The sequence below is a fragment of the Aquarana catesbeiana genome, linkage group LG05 (assembly GCF_042186555.1).
Source record: "Aquarana catesbeiana isolate 2022-GZ linkage group LG05, ASM4218655v1, whole genome shotgun sequence".
Taxonomy (NCBI): Eukaryota; Metazoa; Chordata; class Amphibia; order Anura; family Ranidae; genus Aquarana; species Aquarana catesbeiana.
This window is the reverse complement of record NC_133328.1, coordinates 567,650,156-567,672,584: the sequence shown is the minus strand read 5'-3', so window position 1 is coordinate 567,672,584 and position 22,429 is coordinate 567,650,156. Positions and strand designations below refer to the sequence as shown.

The window sequence follows — 22,429 nt, the reverse complement described above, 5'->3', positions numbered from 1 at the left end:
CAAGGCACTGTAGTTGTTATTTCAAAGAAATGAACAGCGGCGGCTGGTGCTAAACTTTTTTGTGAAGGGGGGAGGATTTGCTAGTGTCACAAGTGGGCGGGTTCAGGGCGCAGTGTTCTGAGCTCCGATCCTGCCATTCTTCAAGCCAATTCTTCAGGTTCTTATCATGGGGCTTGAAAATCAAATATAAAAAACTCATAGAAACCTATGAGTCCGGCGCATGCATCCCCACATGCAAACTAGGGGGGCGGCTTTTGGAAATTAATGGTGCTTAAATAAAGGGGTAAAAAGTGACTCCCGTTATTGGATTCAGTAAGCCCCAAGAGTGTTTAAAATTGATATCCTCAAAAGTGATGGAGCTTTGTCCCATCAACAGGACTTGCAATTCTGAGTCTGGTGAGTGACACAGGACTTTTGAAATATTCTGTAATAATACAGCCTACAAGAGGATTTGACACTGTAGGCCAGCCCTACAGGGTATAACACCTCCCAAGACCAGCCTGCTTCAATTTCTTAGTGTCCTCGAAAGACAGATGTCTTTCTTCAGCTCCGCTAATTACTAGACTTAATCCTAGTAATTCTTCAACTCTATATTGGATTCAAATTGACTTCAATAGTCATGGAGTCTCTACTAGTATAGCTGACAATCACAGTTTTCTCCCAGCAGATGGTGCATTTGGGTCTCACACTCACAATCCCTGCTGAACGAAGCCTTCTTAGGACAAACCTGGAAGTGCTGGGATGCAATCCAGGTTCTGTTTAGAGGGCCTTCTAAATTAAGCCTTTACTGTAGAGCCCTTTCCAGGTCAAGAGCCATGGTATCTCTGTAGGCTTGCATTGTCTCTGAAGACTCGCTCTAATGTGAGTATCTCAAAAGGAACAAAACTGTTGCTGTAACTACTTAAAAAATGTTTGTTAGTGTATGTAAATCTGCCAGTGCATCTAACATTACCCTCCCCCAGACTGACAATTTTGCTTTCGAAAGGTGACTCTGTTGCTCTTCAAACCAGAGTTTAGGAACCACAGGAAGTGTGCTACTGGCTAGATCACCTGGTAAAAACAGAGGGAAAAAAATCCTAAAAATAAAAAAACAAAACAAATGCAGCCATCACATCTAGTGATTTAAAAGCTGCAATATTTTACAGTTTGAGTTTTAATACCACTTTAAAAACTGCAACCGTACTTACAAACAAGTAGAACAGCAACCAATCAAGGAACATGGCCATTGAAGCCCCTCAGCTTCAAGTCTGGTGCACCATCTCTGCCAAAAACCTCTTTTTGGCTTGAAGGTGAACCTAGATACCTTCTAGCATTTGCAGAGTTTCGGAAGTCTTGCATGCCTGGTGCAAGAAGTGGTGACTTGGGGTTTAAAGTTTCCTTCCCTGTCCCCTCCTCATTTTATGGCTTCCTCCCAGTGTCCCTGCAACACCTTGATGACCTTCACTGAGCCCTCTCCCGGCTATTGGACCAAGGTATCAGTGCCCTAGGTTATGCAGTAAAAGTGTCAGGGGTTTCATTCAAAACTTTTTACAGTACCCAAAACAAAGGTGCTACTGTCTTATCTGCCTCGCAGGATCTAGGTAGGCGGCATCCTCAAATCTCTGGAGTGGCCAAGGAGAGTGTTGTACACCAGGCTAGTAAGGATTCCCAAAGACACGCTGTGTCCCAGGACTCTGCTGTCCCATGGACCAATCTGTTATCCCACTTCTCAGTTGCTGGCTTTATTGACCTGGCTGCTGAAAGGTTCTGAGAGCAGGGCCAACGTAGATTCTGTAAACCCTATAATGCTGAAGGTGTACAAGTCAATTTCCCCCAAGGTCTAACATCTAATATAGAGGCCATACTTTGGCTGGTGTGAATTGAAAAGCTTTCACCCCAGAAGTTTCTCTATATGACACATTTCTCCATTCAAAGATTTCATGTTCTCTAAAATTAGTATGACATGGAAACTTACCTTGAGCTCTTCAATTTCACCCTGTAAAACACTCTCTTTCTGCACCATGTGTCTTCTCTGTGAGTCAAGCCTGGATTCCATCTCCCGCTTTGTTTCCTCAACTCTGCAGATCATTTCAGACCTAGAAAAAGCAACATCATTGGAGTACTAGGAGTGGTACACAAATTAGTTTTCATCGAAAAAAGGATTCAACACAAAACAAGATTGTTTCCCTCTGCACACCACATACATTTTAAAAATCAGAGAATTGTACACTCTAACTGTAATGTAATGGTTGCTACCTTAGAAGCTCAAGTTCCGTCCTCATTTCAGCTATGCAGTTATGCTGTAAATCTTCAGCACTAAGAATGGCATAACCACAACCATTTGGGCACTCTCGGCTTCGGTGTTCACACACTGCCAGATGGCTGTCCAGGTTTCTTCGCTCAAACTGAGCAGGGCAACCTAGTAGTCAAAAATAATCCACTTAAAGCTGAAGTGTAGTGTGCTCATATAATATATACCTTTGTTCTCCCCTCCCCCTGGTCAACATGCATGCATGCAAAAAAAAAAAAAATCAATAATTTTGTTTTTCATAAAATACTTCTTTTGAGACCAACTGGGTATCTTTGTAGCACTTTGCCTTGAGTTTGGTGGAAGTGGCTGGCAGACTCTTGTAAAGTCTTGTAAATGTCACATCGCATGTCAAATTGGCGGCAATTGCCGTCAATGGCACTGTACTAATAGATGCGATGTGGCACTGCACTGGTTTCAAAAAGAAGTTTCTGTACTACCTTTTGCGATTTCGGGCTGCGATTTGCATTGTCATCTGTGCAGAAAGCTGCACAGATGTCTCTGAAATTGCAACTGACATGCGGGAGTGAAATTGTGCAAGTTCAGATGAACTCACACAGCTTCATTCCCGCAGCTCAGTGTGAACCTATGCTAAATGTGAGTGCTGGCCACTGGGTGCTGCAGATCTAACCTGTGCAGTCTGCTCATTTGTTGCTTGATCATGCACATCTAAAGGAAAGCCGGGGGTGTGTTCTTTCACATAAAGCTCAGGAACAAAAAAGTTGATAGCAGAGAAAGCTCTTGGCTGAGAGAGACAGGTCAACAACAGAACAGATCAGAGGGAGAAGTGATTGATAAATGACTGAAGTAATGCAGACAGGAATTTAAGATGGGCTCAAGATAGCTGCTGCAGTTTCAATGGGTTATACTGTAGAGATGCTTATTTATAGGAAATTGGGAGTAATCAGTTTCGACACAAGAGAGGACTTGCTACAAGTATGGGGAAACAATGTAATGATGACGTTTAGTTTGAGGGTCAGTTTAGACCACATGCAGTCCAGTGCGTTTTTTTCTGCATCAAAAACACATGGGAAGTAGGTTATAGGGCCAGTTCACACCATAGAAAAGCCGTCCGGATGCGTTCCAGATGCTTTTCTGCATGCCCGTTTTTGATGCATTCCAGTGCATTTATTCCCCCTCTTTTTTCTCACCCTTAAATAAGGACATGTGTGTTCCAGTGCGTTTAGGTGTGTTTTTGATGCTTTTTACAGCGTTCCAGTACAGTCCAGTGCAGGAAAAGAAAAATGCAGCATTTTCTACTTTTTTTCTGGAACTGGAACTGCAAACACTGGTGTGAACTATGCAATTGAAAACCATAGAATCTTTCCATGCGCTTTTGATGCAGAAAAAAATGCAGTGGACTGCATGTGGTGTGAACTGGCCCTGAAAGTATATCTAAACCCAAGAACAAAAAAATTGTAACTTACCAGTCCTTAGATGTAAGAGCTGCATGTCTCCCTGCCTTATTTTCACCTGGTGATTATGCCAGTAACACACTCCCTATGTTAGGGTGACAACACTCACTCACTGTACTGTATTTATAGAGAAGCAGCAATGTCTCCCTAAACAAAGGAAGTGCTTTAGGAAAACAACTCTTCCACCCTCCTCAGCTCCATAACATAAGGGGGAGGTGTTCTGTAGTTCTCAGAGAGATCAATGTTGGCAACTGATAACAGCACATGACAAGACAGATGAATCACCAGCATTGCATCATCCCAACCCAGACTCTATGACAGTACACTGTGTAGAAAGAGCTTTTGCTAGTTCCAGATATTAGGGTACTGTCAGGGAGATTAGCAGTACATGTGGAAGGGGAGAGAGCAGACAGTGCAAACAAAATACACAGCCTGCCTGCTATTCTTGGGAGAGAGACTACAGTGCTAGCTCCTGGCTCGTGTTATGCATGACAGCGCACTGGAGACAAGCACCATCATTCGTAAAAACAGAAGCCCAGAACACAGTCTGGCAGCTACTACTATAGTCTCTTTCCCCAGATCAGCAAGCAGCAGAAGTGGGAGAAGATAGTGGTGTTGGCTGCTGGTGCTATGTGGGCTCGGGGTTCCACATACAGGATCCAGCTCAATGAGAGTGAAGGTAAATTCCAGGCTAGTGCTGTGCTGTAACTCTTCCATGGGAATCATAAATTGGGCTTCAGTCTGGGGTGCAGCTACAGCCAACAGAAAGAGAAAAAAAAGATATATTTTTACAACATAATGCAACTATGAATCAGAATGGGACCAAGCACTTTATGCACTAGGTCTCCTATGGAATTCCATAAGGATTTTGGAATACAAATTGAACACCAGCATAGGGGATTCCATAAAGATTTAAAAAAGAATTTTGGAATACGAATTGAACACTTAGCACAGGGGTAGGCAACCTCGGCAATCCAGCTGTTTTGAAACTACATATCCCATCATGCCTCTGCCTCTAGGAGCCATACCTGTGATTGTCAGGGTCTTGCAATGTCTCATGGGACTTGTCGTTTCACTACAGCTGGAGAGCCGAGGTTGCCTACCCCTGACCTAGCATATACAAATGTTATTTCAGAAAATCAACATGTCTTTTTGTGAAGGAAAAAAAATCTTTATGTTTCGACTAACTAACTGCGAGGCATATGTTATAGAGTTACAAAATCTGAACTGTGACCATTCCTCTTCTTCAGCTAAAGCTGAGCAGGTGCCTGATTTAGGAACAATAAGAAAGATCTCTGCTACCTTGAACAAAGAGGACATACAGTATATTATCTGTCCATAATGTGATATTCAAGAGCAGGGGTCTCCAAACTTTCTAAACAAAAAGCCAGCTTACTGTCCTTCAGACTTTAGGGAGGCCAGGGGTGGACTGACCATTGAGCCACTCGGGCACTGCCAGGGGTCCCCTGGGCCACTAGGGGGCCCCATCAGGGTTGCCAGCCTCAGTAAAACCAGGGAGACTATGTATAAATCTGTGTTTTTTTTACATCTGTCTGTGTATACTGTGTGTACGTGTATGTGTATACTGTGTGATTGTATACTCTGTGTGTGTATACTGTGTGGCCCCATAATCTCTGATTGCCTGGGGCCCCAAAATCTCCTATTGCCTGGGGGCCCCATGAGTTATCAGTCCACCCCTGAGGGAGGCCAAAATAACTGACACCAGTAAGAGCAGAAAATGCCTCGGCGTCAGTGGAAGTAAACATGGCCTCCTGTTTGGTGGTCAGTGGGAGTAAAAAAATTATGAATTGTGCCCCATCGTTAATGTTGGTGGAAGGAATAGTGCCCCGTCGTTGGTGTCAGTATGAGGAATATTGCCCCATCATTGGTGTCAGTGGGAAGAACAGTGTTCCATCATTTAGATCAGTGGAAAGTATGGTGCGCCACCACTGGGTGTCAGTGGGAGGAATTATGGCCCATTCTTGATGTCACTTGAAGGAATGGTGCCGCATCATTGATGTCAGCAGGAGGAATAGTTCCCAAAGTCCTGGATAAATGCAAGCAATGGGCCACATCTGGCCCACAGGCTGCAGTTTGGAGACCACTGTGTAAGATTATGCATTGTTGGTGTAAGGCACAGACACACTTCCCACTGATCTAAACGCTGCCACAAAAACACATTTCTCCTGGTGGCTGGTTTGAAAGGCTTATTTAATCAGAAAGCTGATTAAAAACACATAACGTTTTAACAGCGATATACATACTTTTTTTTTACTATTTTGTTATGACATACACTTTATCAGTGTAGACACTCACCAGCGTTTATACAGGACATGCGCTCATATTCACACTCTCTCTCATGCCTGTCTATAGATTCCAGGGAACAAACCATACCACAGCCGCTTCGACAGTTCTTACACTGGATCTGAAGTCTGCTTAGATCATTTCTCATGTATCTGTGTTAAAACAAATCACAATGAACATGTTTTGAATTTAAATGCTTGCTTCTTGTTTGACATTTAAGCTGTACAGTGAAATACATGTTTAAAATAGATGGATGTGAACTGTTTTGCCTGCCAAGGATCTGTAATTTGGTTCAGCTGGTATTGCATGTAAAGTCTGGGCTTAAGATTTCGAGCTCCACATGGATTTATTTGAACACACTAATGTTGGTATTTGTAGGCACCATAAGTGTATATTTTAGCACCATTGTTGGATGCCACATCCGTTTGATAACCCCACATACCCCAAAATGGGCAATATTGGCTTTATAAACAGAAGGGATTATAAGGGCAGTAGAAAATATCCACAGTCAAATATTCTGCATACCGCTTCAGGTGAGATCAGGCTCCATGCTCACATCTCATCTCCACTGAGAGAACTCAATTGTACCAGCAACAGGAACACCCCACATTGAGATACAAAAAAATATTCTTCCTTTATCCAGTTTATGCTTGCGTAGTTAGCAACCATATTGGGTGACAATATATTAAACCCTTCCCACTGACGCCTCCCGGCCCTTTAAGTGGTTAAATATGGCAGGGTTGGGCTTTTGGGTGGAACTCCGCTTTAAGGTGGTAAAACCTTCCAGAGCTGAAGTGGTTAAGCTTTCAATGATGAACCACTAGCCCAACACACATATTTATCATCTTATACTGTTGACATTTTTTTTTTCAAAGAAAGTTGGATGGGTTTTAATTTTTTGGGGGAAAGCACTGTATGTTTTGTTGTTGATAAAATATAAAATTCAATGTAAAGATTTAAGGTAGATAAAAGTGCACAGTACTTATAAGCCGTGTACCCAGAGAAAAGTGGAGTAATGCATGTCCAAAAAAACATACAGTGGATAAAATAATTATTGAACATGTCACCATTTTTCAAGGTAAACCTATTTCTAAAGGTGCTATATACATAAATTGTTCACCACATGTTGGTAACAACCCATGAAATCCATACATACAAAGAAACCAAAACAAATAAGTTCAGAAATTAAGTTATGTGTATCAAATGGAATGACACAGGTATTGAACACATGAAGAAAGGGAGGTGCAAAAAGACATGTAAAGCCAAGACACCAGCTGAAATCTATCAGTAATTAGAAATCAATCCTGACCCTTGTCAGTTCAAATTAATATCAGCTGGTTCAGTCTCAACGGATGGCCTATAAAAAGGTGTCTCATTACAATTACTCATAACAAGAAACATCTCATGATGGGTAAAAGCAAAGAGCTCTCTCACATACTGATAGCATTGGTTACAGAAGAATTTCTAAACTTCTGAATGTTCCAGTGAGGACTCTTGGGGCCACAATCCGGAAGTGGAAGGAACATAATTTCACCATAAACTGGCCACAACCAGACGCTCCTCACAAGATTTCTGACAGAGGAGTAAAAAGAATCATCAGAAGAGTTGTCCAAGAGCCAATGACCACTTGTGAAGAGCTTCAGAAAGACCTGGAATTAGCAGGTACAATTGTTTCAAAGAAAACAATAAGTAATGTACTCAACCACCATGACCTGTATCCACCCTCACCACGCAAGACTCCACTGCTGAAGAAAAAGCATGTTGAAGCTCGTTTAAAGTTTACTGCACAACATTTAGACAAGCCTTTGAAATACTGGGAGAATATAGTCTGGTTAGATGACACCAAAATTGAACACTTTGGATGCCATAATACACACCATGTTTGGAGGTCAAATGGCACTGCACATCACCCCAAAAACACCTCCCATACCAACAGTGAAGTTTGGAGGTGGGAACATCATTGTGTGGGGTTGTTTTTCAGCATAGGGTACTGGCAAACTTTATATCATTGAAGGAAGGATGAATGGAAAAATGTACCATGACATTCTTGATAAAAAATCTGCTACCATCTACCAGCATAATGAAGATGGAACAAGGGTGGACATTTTAGCAAGACAATGATCCCAAACACAAAGCCAAGGAAACTCTCAATAGGTTTCAAAGAAAGAAAATAAAGCTGCTAGAATGGCCCAGCCAATCACCTGACTTGAATCCAACAGAAAATCTATGGAAAGACCTAAAGATCGGAGTTCATAGAAGAGGCTCACGGAGCCTTCAAAATGTAAAGACTGTTTGTGTGGAAGAGTGGGCCAAAATCACACTTGAGCAATGCATGCGACTTAATTTCTGAACGTATTTGTTTTGGTGTCTTTGTATGTATGAATTGTATGGGTTGTTCTGACATGTTGTGAACATTTCCTGTCAATAACACTTTTAGAAATATATTTACCTAGAACTACCTACCTGGTGAAGTGTTCAATACTTATTTTACCCGTTGTATACGCAGCCTCTCTGCATTAAAGCCCACCCGTAGAGAGGCCGCATATATGCGTATGGCCTGCGGGAAGAGGTTAAGTTTGCCTGAAAGCACAAGTACTTGAATCTTGATACCTCCTGTGATCCTCTACAGAGCAGCACTATGATCAAGTCATGGCTATATTACTTTGCAGTACACGTTCAGTCCTATACTGTGATCATACCTACACAGTTCGGCAGAACAAAGAAGACCTCATTGGTGTACTACTGGTCCTTCACTGACCAATCACAAATTGCAGTGTTGTCATCAGGGAAGTAAGAGATCATATTTTTCTGTCTGGCAGGGATCCCTGTATCACATGACTAACAGAGAGGACTTACAAATCTTTAGCAAGTAAACCAGCTCCGATCCCTTAGCAGTTAAAACAGTATTAAACCCAAAAACAAAAATGTTATGTATTGCAGCTTACCAATCATTAGATGTGGTGGCTGCATTTTATTGCTTTTTTTCCCTTATTTCCTCTGGTGATCTGACCAGTAACACACCTCCTGTCTTAAGCCGGGAACATAATGGCCGATTTTCGGGAGAAAACGGCCAGTTAAAAAAAAACCTTTGTCGGCCCATGTGTATGTCTGTCTGTCCCACGATTCGACCCGCTGTGACCCGCGATTTGTTAGTGTGCCGCTCAGGCTTGATTACTGTGGGGGGTAGTGTGGCTGATGCCGCATCCACTGTAGAAGTGCCAGCAAGGGATGGAGCTTGTCCAAGCTCCCATAGTCACTAAAAGGAAGAGAGGAAGGATCCCTGGTGCCGCACATCCATGGTGTTCTGTGATGGTTATGGGAGAGACCACCTTAGCCTGGGCTCCCATCAGGTCACGATCCCAACGCATTTCACTCCGCCCCTTGGAGCTTAGTCATGTCAGACATGCATGCTGGAAAACCGGCAGCCGACCGACTCCTGATCAACGCTCTCAGCCAATGGCAGAGAGCACTAATCGGAGTGTTCTGGAAGGGGGGCCAGAACACTCAGCGGGGGGAGATCCAACTGGAGCTGTCAGTTTTTTGGCTAGGTTGCACGAAAAAAAACTATTAGTTTGTACCAGGCTTTAGGGTGTCTGCATTCTGGATAAAGTAGTAAAGCAGACACCTCTGTACAGCAGCATTGTCAGTCTGGGGAGAAGGTAGTGTTAGACTAGAAGATTTAGATGGACTTGACTAATTAGAGCTAAACTCTAGCTAACACCTAAAGAGGTTGTAAACCTCTGAAAAAATACCCCCCCCAAAAAAAACCTGCAAGACAAAGGTATAATGAGCTAGTATGTATCGCGTACTAGCTCATTATGAAAGACTTACCTTAAAACGAAGCTGTTGCAGCGGTCCCCGCACACCACTGTCTTTCCCGGAGCTTCTTCTGGGTTTGCGGGCCCTGGCGCTGTGATTGGCCGGAGCCGCGATGATGTCACTGAGCTGCCGTCCACGACACAGGCTTGGAAGGAACGGTACCTGTGGGCCGTTCCTTCTCAGCGCATTCGCCAGTGATGTCACTGGCTGCATGCACTGGGAATATCTCCTAAACTGTACAGGTTTAGGAGATATTTTCAAAACCTATAGGTAAGCCTTATTGTAGGCTTACCTATAGGTAAATGTTTGCAGAGGAAGTTTATTTCCTCATTAATAAGCAGCTACAACAGCAGTTTTTTTTTCTTTTTGGGATAAAGGTTTTACATGAATAAATAAAAACTGACAATTCTAACCATCCTTGTCACTGGTAAATGGTTTGACTCAACCCTCCAACTTCTACTTCGTCTGAACAGCTTGGTCTGTTGAAGTAAGTTAAATAACAGACTCACTGGCCAGATCAGCATGTAAAAATAAATGGAAAAAAGCCTTAAAATCTATATATTCACATACTACAACTGTATATTTATCTGCTTGCCTGGAGTTCAAACATAAATAAGTTATAAGTCTAACGCACTTTTCTCCCAAGGGCCTTAAAGTTATTTTATCTCCTTTGGGGCAGATGGTAGAAGAGCCATCCCGAGTGCATTTAGTAGAATATCATACTACCGGGAGCCAATTAATCTTCTGGCATGACTCATGCAAGCACAGGGAGAACATGCAAACTCAATTCAGATAGTGTTCTGACCAGGACACAAACCAAGGACCCCATTATATTATGGTTATTGACTGGCCAGTAAACAGCCTGGACCCTAAATCTAATGAAAATCTATGGACAAGACTAAAGTGTGGTGTTGGTATTATACTACACCATAGAAGCTTAAAAATGTAGTGCATTTTATGCCAGAAAGGTGTCAAGCCATCCTGCAGACTATGCAACCGGATATTGACATTTTTGTGCATAAAAACAGTTAGAATTCCTCCTTTAAATAAATATATTAAATATTATATAATTGTATTCAGTATTAAAAATTGAATAAAAAATATATACTGTACAGTATATATAAAACAGGAGTTTTAGCACTTTATAGAGAAAAAATATCACTCCATATGAGAAAATTCCCTTTTTTTTTAAGTGGCCACTAGTATAAGAAAACACTGCAAGATGTAAAGGCCTACAAAATAATCAGGTCATGCAGCAAGCTTTTCATGTACCCTATGCTCTAGGGCAGGGGTGTTAAGCTCAATTTCATCGAGGGCCTCATCAGCATTATGGTTGCCCTCAAAGGGCCAGTTGTATCTGTAAGACTAGATGTCCAGAGCACCCCACCCCTCTTACATCAGATATCAAGAACCTACCCACCATCCCTTACATCCCTTACCTTGTTACCTTGTGCTGATGCTGGGAAGAACCTGGGGGCAGAGCTGGGCAGCAGAAAGTTCAGGGTCTGGAGGAGGACCAGAGGAGGGCTGGAGTCATCTGCCAGAGTCTGCTGAATGCTGAGACCAGTGGAAGCGGAGAAAAGGGGGTGCTGCGGCTGCACAGAGAAAAGCAGCATCTGGTAGAGGAGTTTTGTCCTCCTCTCAGCTGCCGACTGCTGAGACAAGGTGGGGACGGAGATGAGTGGGGCGCTACATAAAATAGCCTGTCAGGCCGGATTCCTCCCCCGGGCCTTGTGTTCGACACATTAGCTCTAGGGGCTGTTGGATCTTTCACCAATTACCCATGATCTCTAAAATAATTAAACTCCTTTTAGTTAAAACATTTTTTACCCCTGGTGTTCTCCCTCGACTTACTGATTTTTTTAAATGTAGACACTCAGAACCCTGTTGCACCCTTTTTATGGGTCGATATTAAAAAAAAAAAAATCTTACATATTAAAACTGCAACTGCACAATGGGAAAAAGATCATAACACCTTAGCGTTATTACAGCGTTTTTACCGCGTTTTAGGGGCGCTAGCGGTAAAATTATCGCAACGCTGCAGGCGTTTTAACAGCGTTTTTCAAGCGTTATTGAAGCATGTGTTATTGATGCCATCTTTCTGCTTGCATGTTTATCCTTTGTGAGATCATGTAAAACAAGCAGTGTCTTGTAAAGTAACAAGCAGTGTCTTGTTTTACTTTAAATCTTCATTTTTCTGGAATTAATTATTTTTTGGCACTTTAATTTAGTTTTTTTGGCACTTTGATGGTCTGTTTAATCATTCTGACCTTCCCACAATTTCAGTCCTGTTGTTGTAGATGTTCTCTTTTCTGCTTGCATGTTTACCTTTTTGTGAGATCATGTGAATTTTCTACAGCTCAGGGCGGATTATAGGCGCTATTCAGGCGTTTTTACAGCGTTTTCAATTCATTTCGATGGAGAGGGGCGTTTTTGAAGCGCTTTTTTCAACGCCCAAAAGCTGCTCCAAAGATGCTGCTTGCAGGACTTTTCTCAACGCCCCGACAGCGCAACGCCTCATTATGAAAGGGTCCATTGAGATGCATGAGGAGTGTTTTATGAGCGTTTTATGAGCGTTTTAATAGCGTTATTTTTAGCGCTAAAACGCTGCAAAAACGCCTTGGTGTGAAAGGGGTCTAATTTGTGGAAGCTGCAGAACTCTTATGTATCTAATCAGTAACTGGAAAGACGAAAATTAGACCCCTTTCACACTGGAGCTGTTTTCAAGCGGTATTGCGCTAAAAATACCGCCTGAAAACCGCCCCTAAACAGCCTCCGCTGTTTGTTCAGTGTGAAAGCCCGAGGGCTTTCACACTGAAGCGGTGCGCAGGCAGGGCGGTGAAAAAAGTCCTGCAAACCGCTTTTTTGGAGCGGGGAAGGAGCGGTGTATTCACCGCTTCTTCCCCGCTCCTGCCCATTGAAATCAATGGGACAGCGCGGCTATACCGCGGCAATACCGCGGCTATAGCCGCGCTGTACGAGGGATTTTAACCCTTTTTCGGCCGCCAGCGGGGGGTAAAACCGCACTGCTAGCGGCCGAATACCGCTGCAAGAACGACGGTACAGCAGCGCTAAAAATAGCGCTGTTGTACCGCCAACGCCCCCACCGCCCCAGTGTGAAAGGGGCCTTATGGATAGATGCCCAAAAACTGTAAGGGCCAGTTCACACCAGATGCAGTTCCATGCACTTTTTTTCTGCATGCTGTGTTTTCCATGTATTCCAATGGCTCCAGTTCACACCAATGCAGTCAGTTCCAGTCAGTTTCCGGTCAGTTTCTGCACCAGAAACTGACTGGAAATGACTGCACTGGTGTGAACTAGAGCCATTGGAATACATGGAAATCACTGTGTATGCATTTTTAGGGCCAGTTCACACCACAAAAATGCACTCATACGCAGTAGTGTATTTTAGGTTTTGTGCTGCCCTAGGCCTGATTAAACTCATAAATATGACCCACCCCTTCTTGTCAAGGCCACACCCCTTGCTGTTTAAGACCCGCCCTGAAATTTTTGAGTGGGGACAGGCCAGCAGGGATGCGGGGCTGACGCTTGAGGAAGATACTGAGTGAGAAGGTTGGAAGAGCTCAGGGGATCCAGTGGCAGTGGATCAGTAAGTCTAGTGAGAGAGACTGGGAGCTTAGTTGAGTGAAGATCTACAATAGGAGATTGTAGAGGAAGTAAAAGAGTTCATTGTAACCTTTTGTTAGGAACCTTTCAAGATTGTTGCCATAGGAGACAGCGTGTCTACATATGCAGATGTGATATCCGGCTGGGTGCCTTTCCCTGCATGGCTGTCTACCTAATAGAAGTCTCAGAGTCTGACAATTAACATTGCAACTACTGAAGGGTGTCCTGGCCCTAAACCCCCACTTCCACGGTTCTGTTAAGAGAAAAAAAATCTTTGCATCTATAAAGTGTTTAGCGTACATGAATCTACCTTGCATTACACCCACCATGCCTCGTAAGCCACTCTACATAGGATGCCAGCTGTCCCTGACTCTGGAGGTTCTCATTAGACCAAAGGGGACCTGGGACTTGGCTACATATGTGGTAGTGAATTTATAGTATAATGTAAATAATAAAATGTATATATACATCTTTGATGATTGTGTTAATTGTTGCCACATACATACTATAGTCTACAGGTATACACACAATACTTAAAATTACTATAGTCTACAGTATTTATTTTGTCTTGTTCTTTTCAAACTTCAAAGTGTGGAATCACCCTGTGGGAAATTATTAAAAATGGTATTCTCTTTGGACTAAGATTCGGGATCTTCTACAAACGTTATTATCTACACCCATACCTTTGAATCCCATGCATTTCCTTCTAGGGCTCCCTCTCCCAGGAATATCTAAAGCGTCACGGAAACATATGTTCTTTATCCTTTTGGCCGCAAAGAGAACTATCCCTAGACATTGGCTCTCCACTTCTCCCCCCACATTCCATCACTTTCTTTCCATAATGGCTGATATACATGGGATGGAACACTTGACTGCTAAAATTGAGGACACACTACCCTTCTTTTATAAAATATGGAAGACATGGGACGACTCTGCGTACCCCCTTGAATCTGATAACCTTCAAGCCTCCTGAATCTCCTGGTGCCATCTCCTGATTACGTTGTACCTTGCTTCCTTTTCTCTTTTGTATTGTTATTATTCAAAACTATATATTCTTTCCTCATTTTGTTTACCATATGATATGGTATGATAACTATATTTGAATGATCCATTGTTGGAAGACGCTTGTATGTGAACATACCTGTATCCACGTTCAGTTCCACAAGTTTATATATACCCCTTTCATGACTAAACCTATTTTTGAAATTTGGTGTTTACAAGTTAAAATCCATATTTTTTGCTAGAAATTACTTACTTAGAACCCCCAAACATTATATATATTTTTTTAGCAGAGAATCTAGAGAATAAAATGGCGATTGTTGCAATATTTTTTATCACACGGTATTTGTGCAGCGGTGTTTTAAACGCAAATTTTTGGAAAAGGGACACTTTCATGAATTTTAAAAAATCCAAACAGTAAAGTTACCCCAATTTTTTTGTATAATGTGAAAGATGATATTACGTCAAGTAAATAGATACCAAACATGTCACCCTTTATAATTGCATGCACTCGTGGAATGGCGACAAACTACGGTACCTATGAATTTCCATAGGCGACACTTTAAATTTTTTTTACGGTTACCAGGTTAGAGTTACAGAGGAGGTCTAGGGCTAGAATTATTGCTCTTGCTCTGACGATCGCGGCGATACCTCACATGTGTGATTTGAACACCGTTTACATATGCGGGCGCTACTTCCGTATGCGTTTTCTTCGCTGCGCAAGCTCGCGGGGACAGGGGCACTTTAAAAAAATTTTTTTTTTTTATTAATTTTATTTTTTTTTTTATTTTATAAATTGTGTTTTAAAATTTTTTTTTTTACTTTTATTGCTGTCACAAGGAATGTAAACATCCCTTGTGACAGTAATAGGTGGTGACAGGTACTCTAAAAGACCCCCGATCCCTCCTTTACACTTCAAAGTATTCAGATCGCCGAAAACGGCGATTCTGAATACTGTGTACTTTTTTAAATTCGGTGCCATTGGCAGCCGAGTAAACGGGAAGTGACGTCACGACGTCGCTTCCGCGTTTACAACAAGAAGGCTGGAACGAAGCCGCTCACAGCTTCGTTCCAGCCCACCCCCAGCCGCCGAAGGTACCCGATTGGATACCGGGCCTCCCGATCGCACGGGAGGCCCGGTAACAGCGGCGGGAGGCGGCGGGAGGGGGGAGATGTCCCCTCCCGCTCCTCCGGTATAACAACCGAGCGGCTTTTAGCCGCATCGGTTGTTATACACGGGTAGCCGATCGCCCGCTGTAAACAACGGTACCGGGATGATGCCTGCAGCTGCGGGCATCATCCCGGTATAACCCCGGAAAGCCGAGTACGCATATGTGCGTACGGTCTGCGGGAAGGGGTTAAAATGCTCTGTACTATCAAGAGTTGAAATGCTTTATCTTTGTATTGCAATGTATAATTTTTGAAAAATGTTATAAATAAACAATTTTTAAAAAATGGTATTCTTTACAGTGGGCTGCTCTATAGCCATCCACGGCATTCTTCTGTTTTTGATCGCATGGGGAAGGGTTAAAGCCTCTGTAAAATGTTATTGATCTTTGTTGCTTTAGTTTTAATTGTGAACCTGTAGAGACATAGGGGTCAATTCACTAAGAGTTAAATAATGACTGAAAAAATGTGGTAAATCATTTTCAAATGTGCAACTTACTAAGAATTTTGAGGTAAATGACTCATGTGGTAAAGAGTCTGTAATGTGATTAATTACTGACACTTTTGATGCAAAGTTTAGGAGCGGGCGGAAGATGGTTTTTAAGGAGTAGGGCAAGAAGTCGGCCGCTGCATCCTTAACCGATGACTCCTCAGCTGACAGCTGAATGTAAACAAAGGAATTTCTGGCAATAAAATATGAGAAAAAAAAAAAACAGTATGAGGGTCCCCCTAATAAATTATACCAGACCCTTATCCCAAGCATGCAGCCTGGTAGGCCAGGGAGGGGGGTGAGCGAGCGCCCCCCTCCTGAATCCTGAACCAGGCCACATGCCCTCAGCCGGGGGGGGGGGGGCCATGTGGCTCTGCCCCCCCCAAAGCACCTTGTCCCCATGTTGATGGGGACAAGGGCCTCTTCCCCCCACAACCCTGGTCGGTGGTTGTGGGGGTCTGCAGGCGAGGGGGCATATCGGAATCTGGAAGCCCCCTTTTTAAGAAGGGGCCCCCAAATCTGGCACCCCCATGTAAATGATTTTTGGGTGCATAGTATTTATTCACCAACTACACACTACTTATTCACCTCATCATTGCCAACAATGCAGCCTCACTGTGCCCATCTGCAGCCTCACTGTGCCATCAATGCAGCCTTGTCAGTGCCCATCAATGCAATCTCATTGCACACAATGTATTGTAGCACACAGTGTTGCACCATGCACACCACTACTCGCCTCACATCCCCCACACTGCTGACCCTGTACACTGTGTACACATTCACACCACCAGGACAATTGAAGAAATTCATCCAATGGCTGGGCACACTCCTACTAATCTAATAAGAAAACAATTATGTAATGAGTCTTTCACTGTGTGTGTATATATATATATATATATATATATATATATATATATATATATAGTGATCAATCCATGTATACACCTAGAGACCACACAAGTGAGTACAAATATTAATTTACAGACACAGCTTGTGTGAATTAGGGAGTGGGGTAGCAGTGGAACTACAAGCACCAGAGCACACACATGTCGCATACGAGCCGTGAGTATAAATACATGATGTCACATGTCCTGCCCCCTGTACCTTTATCCTCCACACCAACAATCCGAGAGCGGCTCAGTGACTTCCGGGTACAGGGGCAAAGCCAATGCCTCCCACTCACCTGCCCTCCAATCAGCGTTCAGGCCGCGCCTCCAGTCTGACTTTGGGCCAATGCGGTGTTTCTGGCGGATGGAAGCCTGTTTGAGTCCATATTAGTTTTCTTTCTGAGCTGTGACATGGTGCAAAGTCCTGTATGATGATAGGCAGCTGATATAGTCCATATCCTGTGGTACCCGGCCCTGCTCCACGCTGAGTGGCAGTGCAGGCTCAGCCGGGAGATCGTGCCACACTCGCGGGTGTCCTTGAGCCCGCCGTCAAATGTGGGAGTATCCTGCGAATTGCGGGAGACTTGAGATGTCTGTATGTGAGGGGAGAGCAAATGGCAGAAAGTAAAGGAGTGGGGAGAGGGGGGAGAGGGGATGATCGGTGTGATTGGGAAGGTGTACAGTGTTCTATTACACGGAGAGAGGGGGAAGTAAAGTTGGAGGTGAAAGGTGTTGCTGTAGCAGGAGTCAGGTCATTGACAATAGCATGGCAGGTGCCCCTTCCTCCCCCCAGTCCTGGCCCTGCATGTACTGTGTGTTTCCAGGGATCCCTCTGTGTGCACTGCTGGCTGCCAAGTCTGTCACAGGGAGATGGATGGAGGACATGGACTGCTGCACGGACCTGAGCCTGTCACCGTTCTTCTCCTGCTGATTCCCTCAGCACTTACTTGCTGAAGGAGGCAGGCAGTGTGTGAGCCGATTCACTCCTCCGCCAGCAGCACAGGACTGAGAGAGCCGGGACTTTAAACTTACTATCGATAAATGCGGCCAGTGTAAATCCGCATAGGAGCCGAAATAGAAAAAATAGTCCCTCCAGTTACAGTCTCTCAATAAACTTTATGCCTTATCAGCAGCCCTGTATAGAGCACTGGATGCAGGCTGGACAAGGATTGCCCTGGGCACTCCACTGACCAATCCTGTGTTCTATGGGCTAGGTAGCAACAGGCGGAGAGGTGTACAGGATCGTCTAATGGCTGGCCAGCCTACTCAGGGATGCTCAACCCTTGTGTTCCACCACCATGGGACCGGGAAAAGTTGACCAGCCAGACCGGAAGTGAAGCAGTTCAGCTAAAAGCACCGCCCTATGTCCTCCATGACTCCACCAATCACAAAGAATAATTGTATAGTGGGAGTGTTGGGGCGCACGGTTCTGCGCCCTGAGGAAACGCTAAAGGAAGCCAATCAAGCTTCCCACAATCACATGATTGCAGAAACGTCATGATTCCCATAGACACCTGTGTGTACTACATCACACTGAGACCAAGCAATTTCATTGAGAAACCCTTCTCTTTAGTTCTGCCACTATTTTGGTAGTTTTATGATATTTATATTTTGATGTTTTTGGCAGCAATACATGTATTAAAACTAAAATCCAGGTATGATCTTAATTGCATATTTATATAGGTCCATCTTGGACCAATTAACCACTTCTGGACCGCCGCACGTCAATGTACGTCCCTATTTTTAGGACGGATATCATTGTTATGGCAACAGCTAGCTGCCATAACCTCGGTATCCCCGTGTTCGGCCGGCAGTCTGGAACAAGATAAAAGTGGTCTCTGCGGTGGATTAGCCGCGAGATCACTTTTATCATCGGTGGGAGAGGGCTCCCCTCCCGCTGCGATCCGGTGCCCTCCGCCACTTACCGGAGCCATTGGCAGCGGCAGAGGCAATCGGATCCTTCCCATGGCTGTACATGGAGACGAGTGAGGGGAAGATGGCCCCCACCCATCTCCATGACACTGCAGGGCGGAAGCGACATAAAAACGTCACTTCCGCCCATAGCTCTTAAAGGGACATTTTTTTTTTCATTTTTTTAAATGACAATTTTTTTTTTTATTGCATTTTAGTGTAAATATGAGATCTGAGGTCTTTTTGACCCTAGATCTCATATTTAATAGATCCTGTCATGCTTTTTTTCTATTACAAGGGATGTTTACATTAAAAAAAAATTGGGCTAACTTTAAATTTTAAAAAAATTGGGCTAACATTACTGTTGTCTTATTTTTTAATTCAAAAAAGTGTATTTTTTTTTAAAAAGTGCGCTTGTAAGACCTCTGTGCAAATATGGTGTGACAGAAAGTATTGCAACAATCGCCATTTTATTCTCCAGGGTGTTAGAAAAAAAAATGTATAATGTTTGGGGGTTCTAAGTAATTTTCTAGCAAAAAAAACTGATCATCTAAAAAAGAGGCCCGGTCCTTAAGTAGTTAAAGTATGCATATTTCATACCTGACAGACTGCTGTGGAAGCTGACGATCTTTATAGTATCTGGCACGATTACAGTGATAGTCACAATCTTCCGGGTCCTGTGTTGAGCAACTGCCCCATGCATACATTTACAGAACGTCTTGTATTTTTCTAACTAACCTTCCTTTTCACCTCTTCTAATCAGAGATCACCTTGTATTCATTGAAAAAAAATCAGGCATTCTGTGAATGTTGCCATTAGGCTACAGCACCCATGTGAATGAGCCCCATGACGTCACTCACATATGCAGCTTTATTTAACTCAATGCAGCTTTATCTTTCAGATTTAGCAGGGATATTGTAAGGTATGTTGTGTTTGTGTCTACTAATAACAATTTTATTGTAATTTTTATTTCTTTTTGGAAAAGGAAATTATGACAAAATAGTCAGAAAATTCACAGGAAAAAAAAGCAGCTAAATGCAATATGAGTTTAAAAAAACCCAGGTAAACGCAAGTGCTTCCATATGAGTTTTTCTTGCATTTTGTATCCTCATAAGTGTGAACAGCCGTTAGGCATGTTTTGTATTCCGATAGACTTGTAAACAAACTAAATCCCATTGACACAGGCCCTTCATCTAGTGGTCAGAATATCTTTACAGGTCATTGATGAGCCTCAATTCACACAGTTTTAGCACAAAGATAAGACTCTCTATTTTTAGACTGCCAATTTCAAATCTAAAATGCAAATAACGGTTATTTTTTTAGAAAATAATGATCCGTTTGTGTAACCCTCTTATCCCTAATTGTATTGCAACTGTAACCATCTCCTTTTTATTTTGTAAGGCTCTGCGCAAACTGTTGCCATAAAAAAAAAAACTGGTGCCGTTAAAAAAAAATAAAATAGAAAATTCTTTACTATAATAATGTTAGTTGTTTGAAATGAGCCTATTCAAAATTCAAATTTGAAAAATCTCTGTTAAAAAAAAAATGTTCATTTTTACAGTTTCATAAAGTTGGTTGAAAAAAAAAAAAAAAAAAACTGTCAGTTGGAAAGTCCTCTGTGATGTCATCACCTGCAGGTATAAAAAAGCCAGCCAGTGCAGTGCTCATCAGATGCCTAGTAGGAGCCACACTGAAAGCATTGCTGAGGTGTTTGTCCTGCGATTTTCAGATTGTTATTGTCTTTAGTGAAATTATTCACATATATATATACATTAACATCAAATAGGCATCGACATCTAATATTACCAAGATGTCAAGAGAAAATAGAAGCTATTCACGACGCTACAACCGTGAAAGGCCATTAGAAAGGCAGAGATACCCATTTCCATATGGTAAGTCATGTGATCCATTTCAATACTATCATTTTCACTTATCAAAATGTACTTTTAATTCATTTTCTAATAGTAGTTTTTAGATTTGATGATTCCCAAAATGAAAATAGTTATTCTCATGAAAGAGAAAGTCAGTAATGAGTTTTCAATCAGATCTAATTTATAGGAAATAGGAGTTTATATCTGTAAAACTAGTGGGAAGAATGGATTTCTTCAGAGGCTCATTTCACTCGGTTTTAACACAAGCAGAAGGAGATCTATTTTTAGACATGTAACGGTTTTTATTTTCAAATCTCACTGGATGGCTCAGCAGAAAATAACTGCCAATCCTTGGAAAACATCCTGGTGTGTTAGCTTTGTGAATGGAGCCTATGGCTAATGGAGCCACGTATTATGGATGTAATCTTTCATATAAGATATGCAGATTCTTGTTACAGAGCAATCACATAGGTAAAATAATTCATTATTTCATATTTAAGTGTTCTTGCTTAGCAAGACCACTTACTGTTATCTTACATACATATTATTATTATTATAGCCAAATTTACCACCCTAACTCCACCCACAATTTTTACACTACATAGACAAGTAATAAACTGAAACATGCGGATTGTTCCCGATTGGTGTGCTATTACTTTGTGGAACGTTTCACCGGATGGTTCATGGAATATCATTGTTTTTGCGGCGAAATTGGTCCCATAGGAATGAATGGGGAAATGTTCAAAACTAGAGTGGGAGGTCACAAAAGCTGAAAAATCAGGACATGATTTCTAAACTGCCGCCACTCCCTCATTTTCAAGCCCACCTACACAAATCTTATATCAAAACGTTCAGCTATCCCTGCTGTCACTAAACATGTCCACGGCTAAGCCATAGTCCTGATAGTTTTCATAATGACCATTTGTTTGCAACTCACGCCATCCATTGACATTCATTGAAACGCCACTCTAGCCACTTCAAATTTAAAGGGCAACATCTAAACTGCGACTGTGTCTTCATTTTTAATATTTCAGAGACATACTATGCATCAAAATCTAGGTCTGGGTCTTGTGATTCTCACAATATAAAGATCTTCGCTGTAGGATTTATAGTTTTTAAAATATGGTCATTTGAAGTACTGCACAGTTATTACAGCTATCATGATCCTGTGTATTGTGTATTGAGCAGTGGTTGTGAAGCATAAACAGGGCATGAGCGTTGCTAGGAAACAGTGAATGTAAACACTGATTATCATCAAACTTCACCTCCATTCTACGTCAAGATGCTGAGACCCCCCAAATGTATGTGGTCATACCTTCATCTGCTAGGCTTGATAATGCTTGTAGACTACTGGTGGAGGCAAGAACACTTCACACAATTTCCCCAGAAATTGTAGCTTTTCTAGTTTAAATCTGCAATTCTCAACATTTTTGCCCCAGAGGAAGCCTTGAAATAACATTTAGATCTCAAGGAACCTCTGCTAACAATACAGATAAACACATCCTCCTAACATACCTCTCATATAGATAGAGATTCATATATATATATATATATTACTGGTGATCGTATTTATGATGGAAATCTGGTTAGAATTATAGAAGATTGGCACATGTGTGTCCTGTATTAGGGATTCTGCAGGAGAGTCCCTACAC

General features: G+C 42.4%; 1 protein-coding gene across 1 annotated transcript in view; it reads right to left on the bottom strand.

Moving 5' to 3' along the window:
- The window catches only part of LOC141145365 (RING finger protein 151-like), a 65,768-nt gene that overhangs the window by 3,862 nt on the left and 39,477 nt on the right, over positions 1-22,429 (bottom strand). Inside the window, exons 3-5 of the mRNA XM_073631976.1 lie at positions 6,019-6,158; positions 2,236-2,398; positions 1,955-2,075 (exon numbers count right to left, since the gene is read on the bottom strand). Of these exons, the coding sequence (XP_073488077.1) occupies positions 1,955-2,075; positions 2,236-2,398; positions 6,019-6,158 (424 nt within the window). The remainder of the gene's footprint in view (positions 1-1,954; positions 2,076-2,235; positions 2,399-6,018; positions 6,159-22,429) is intronic.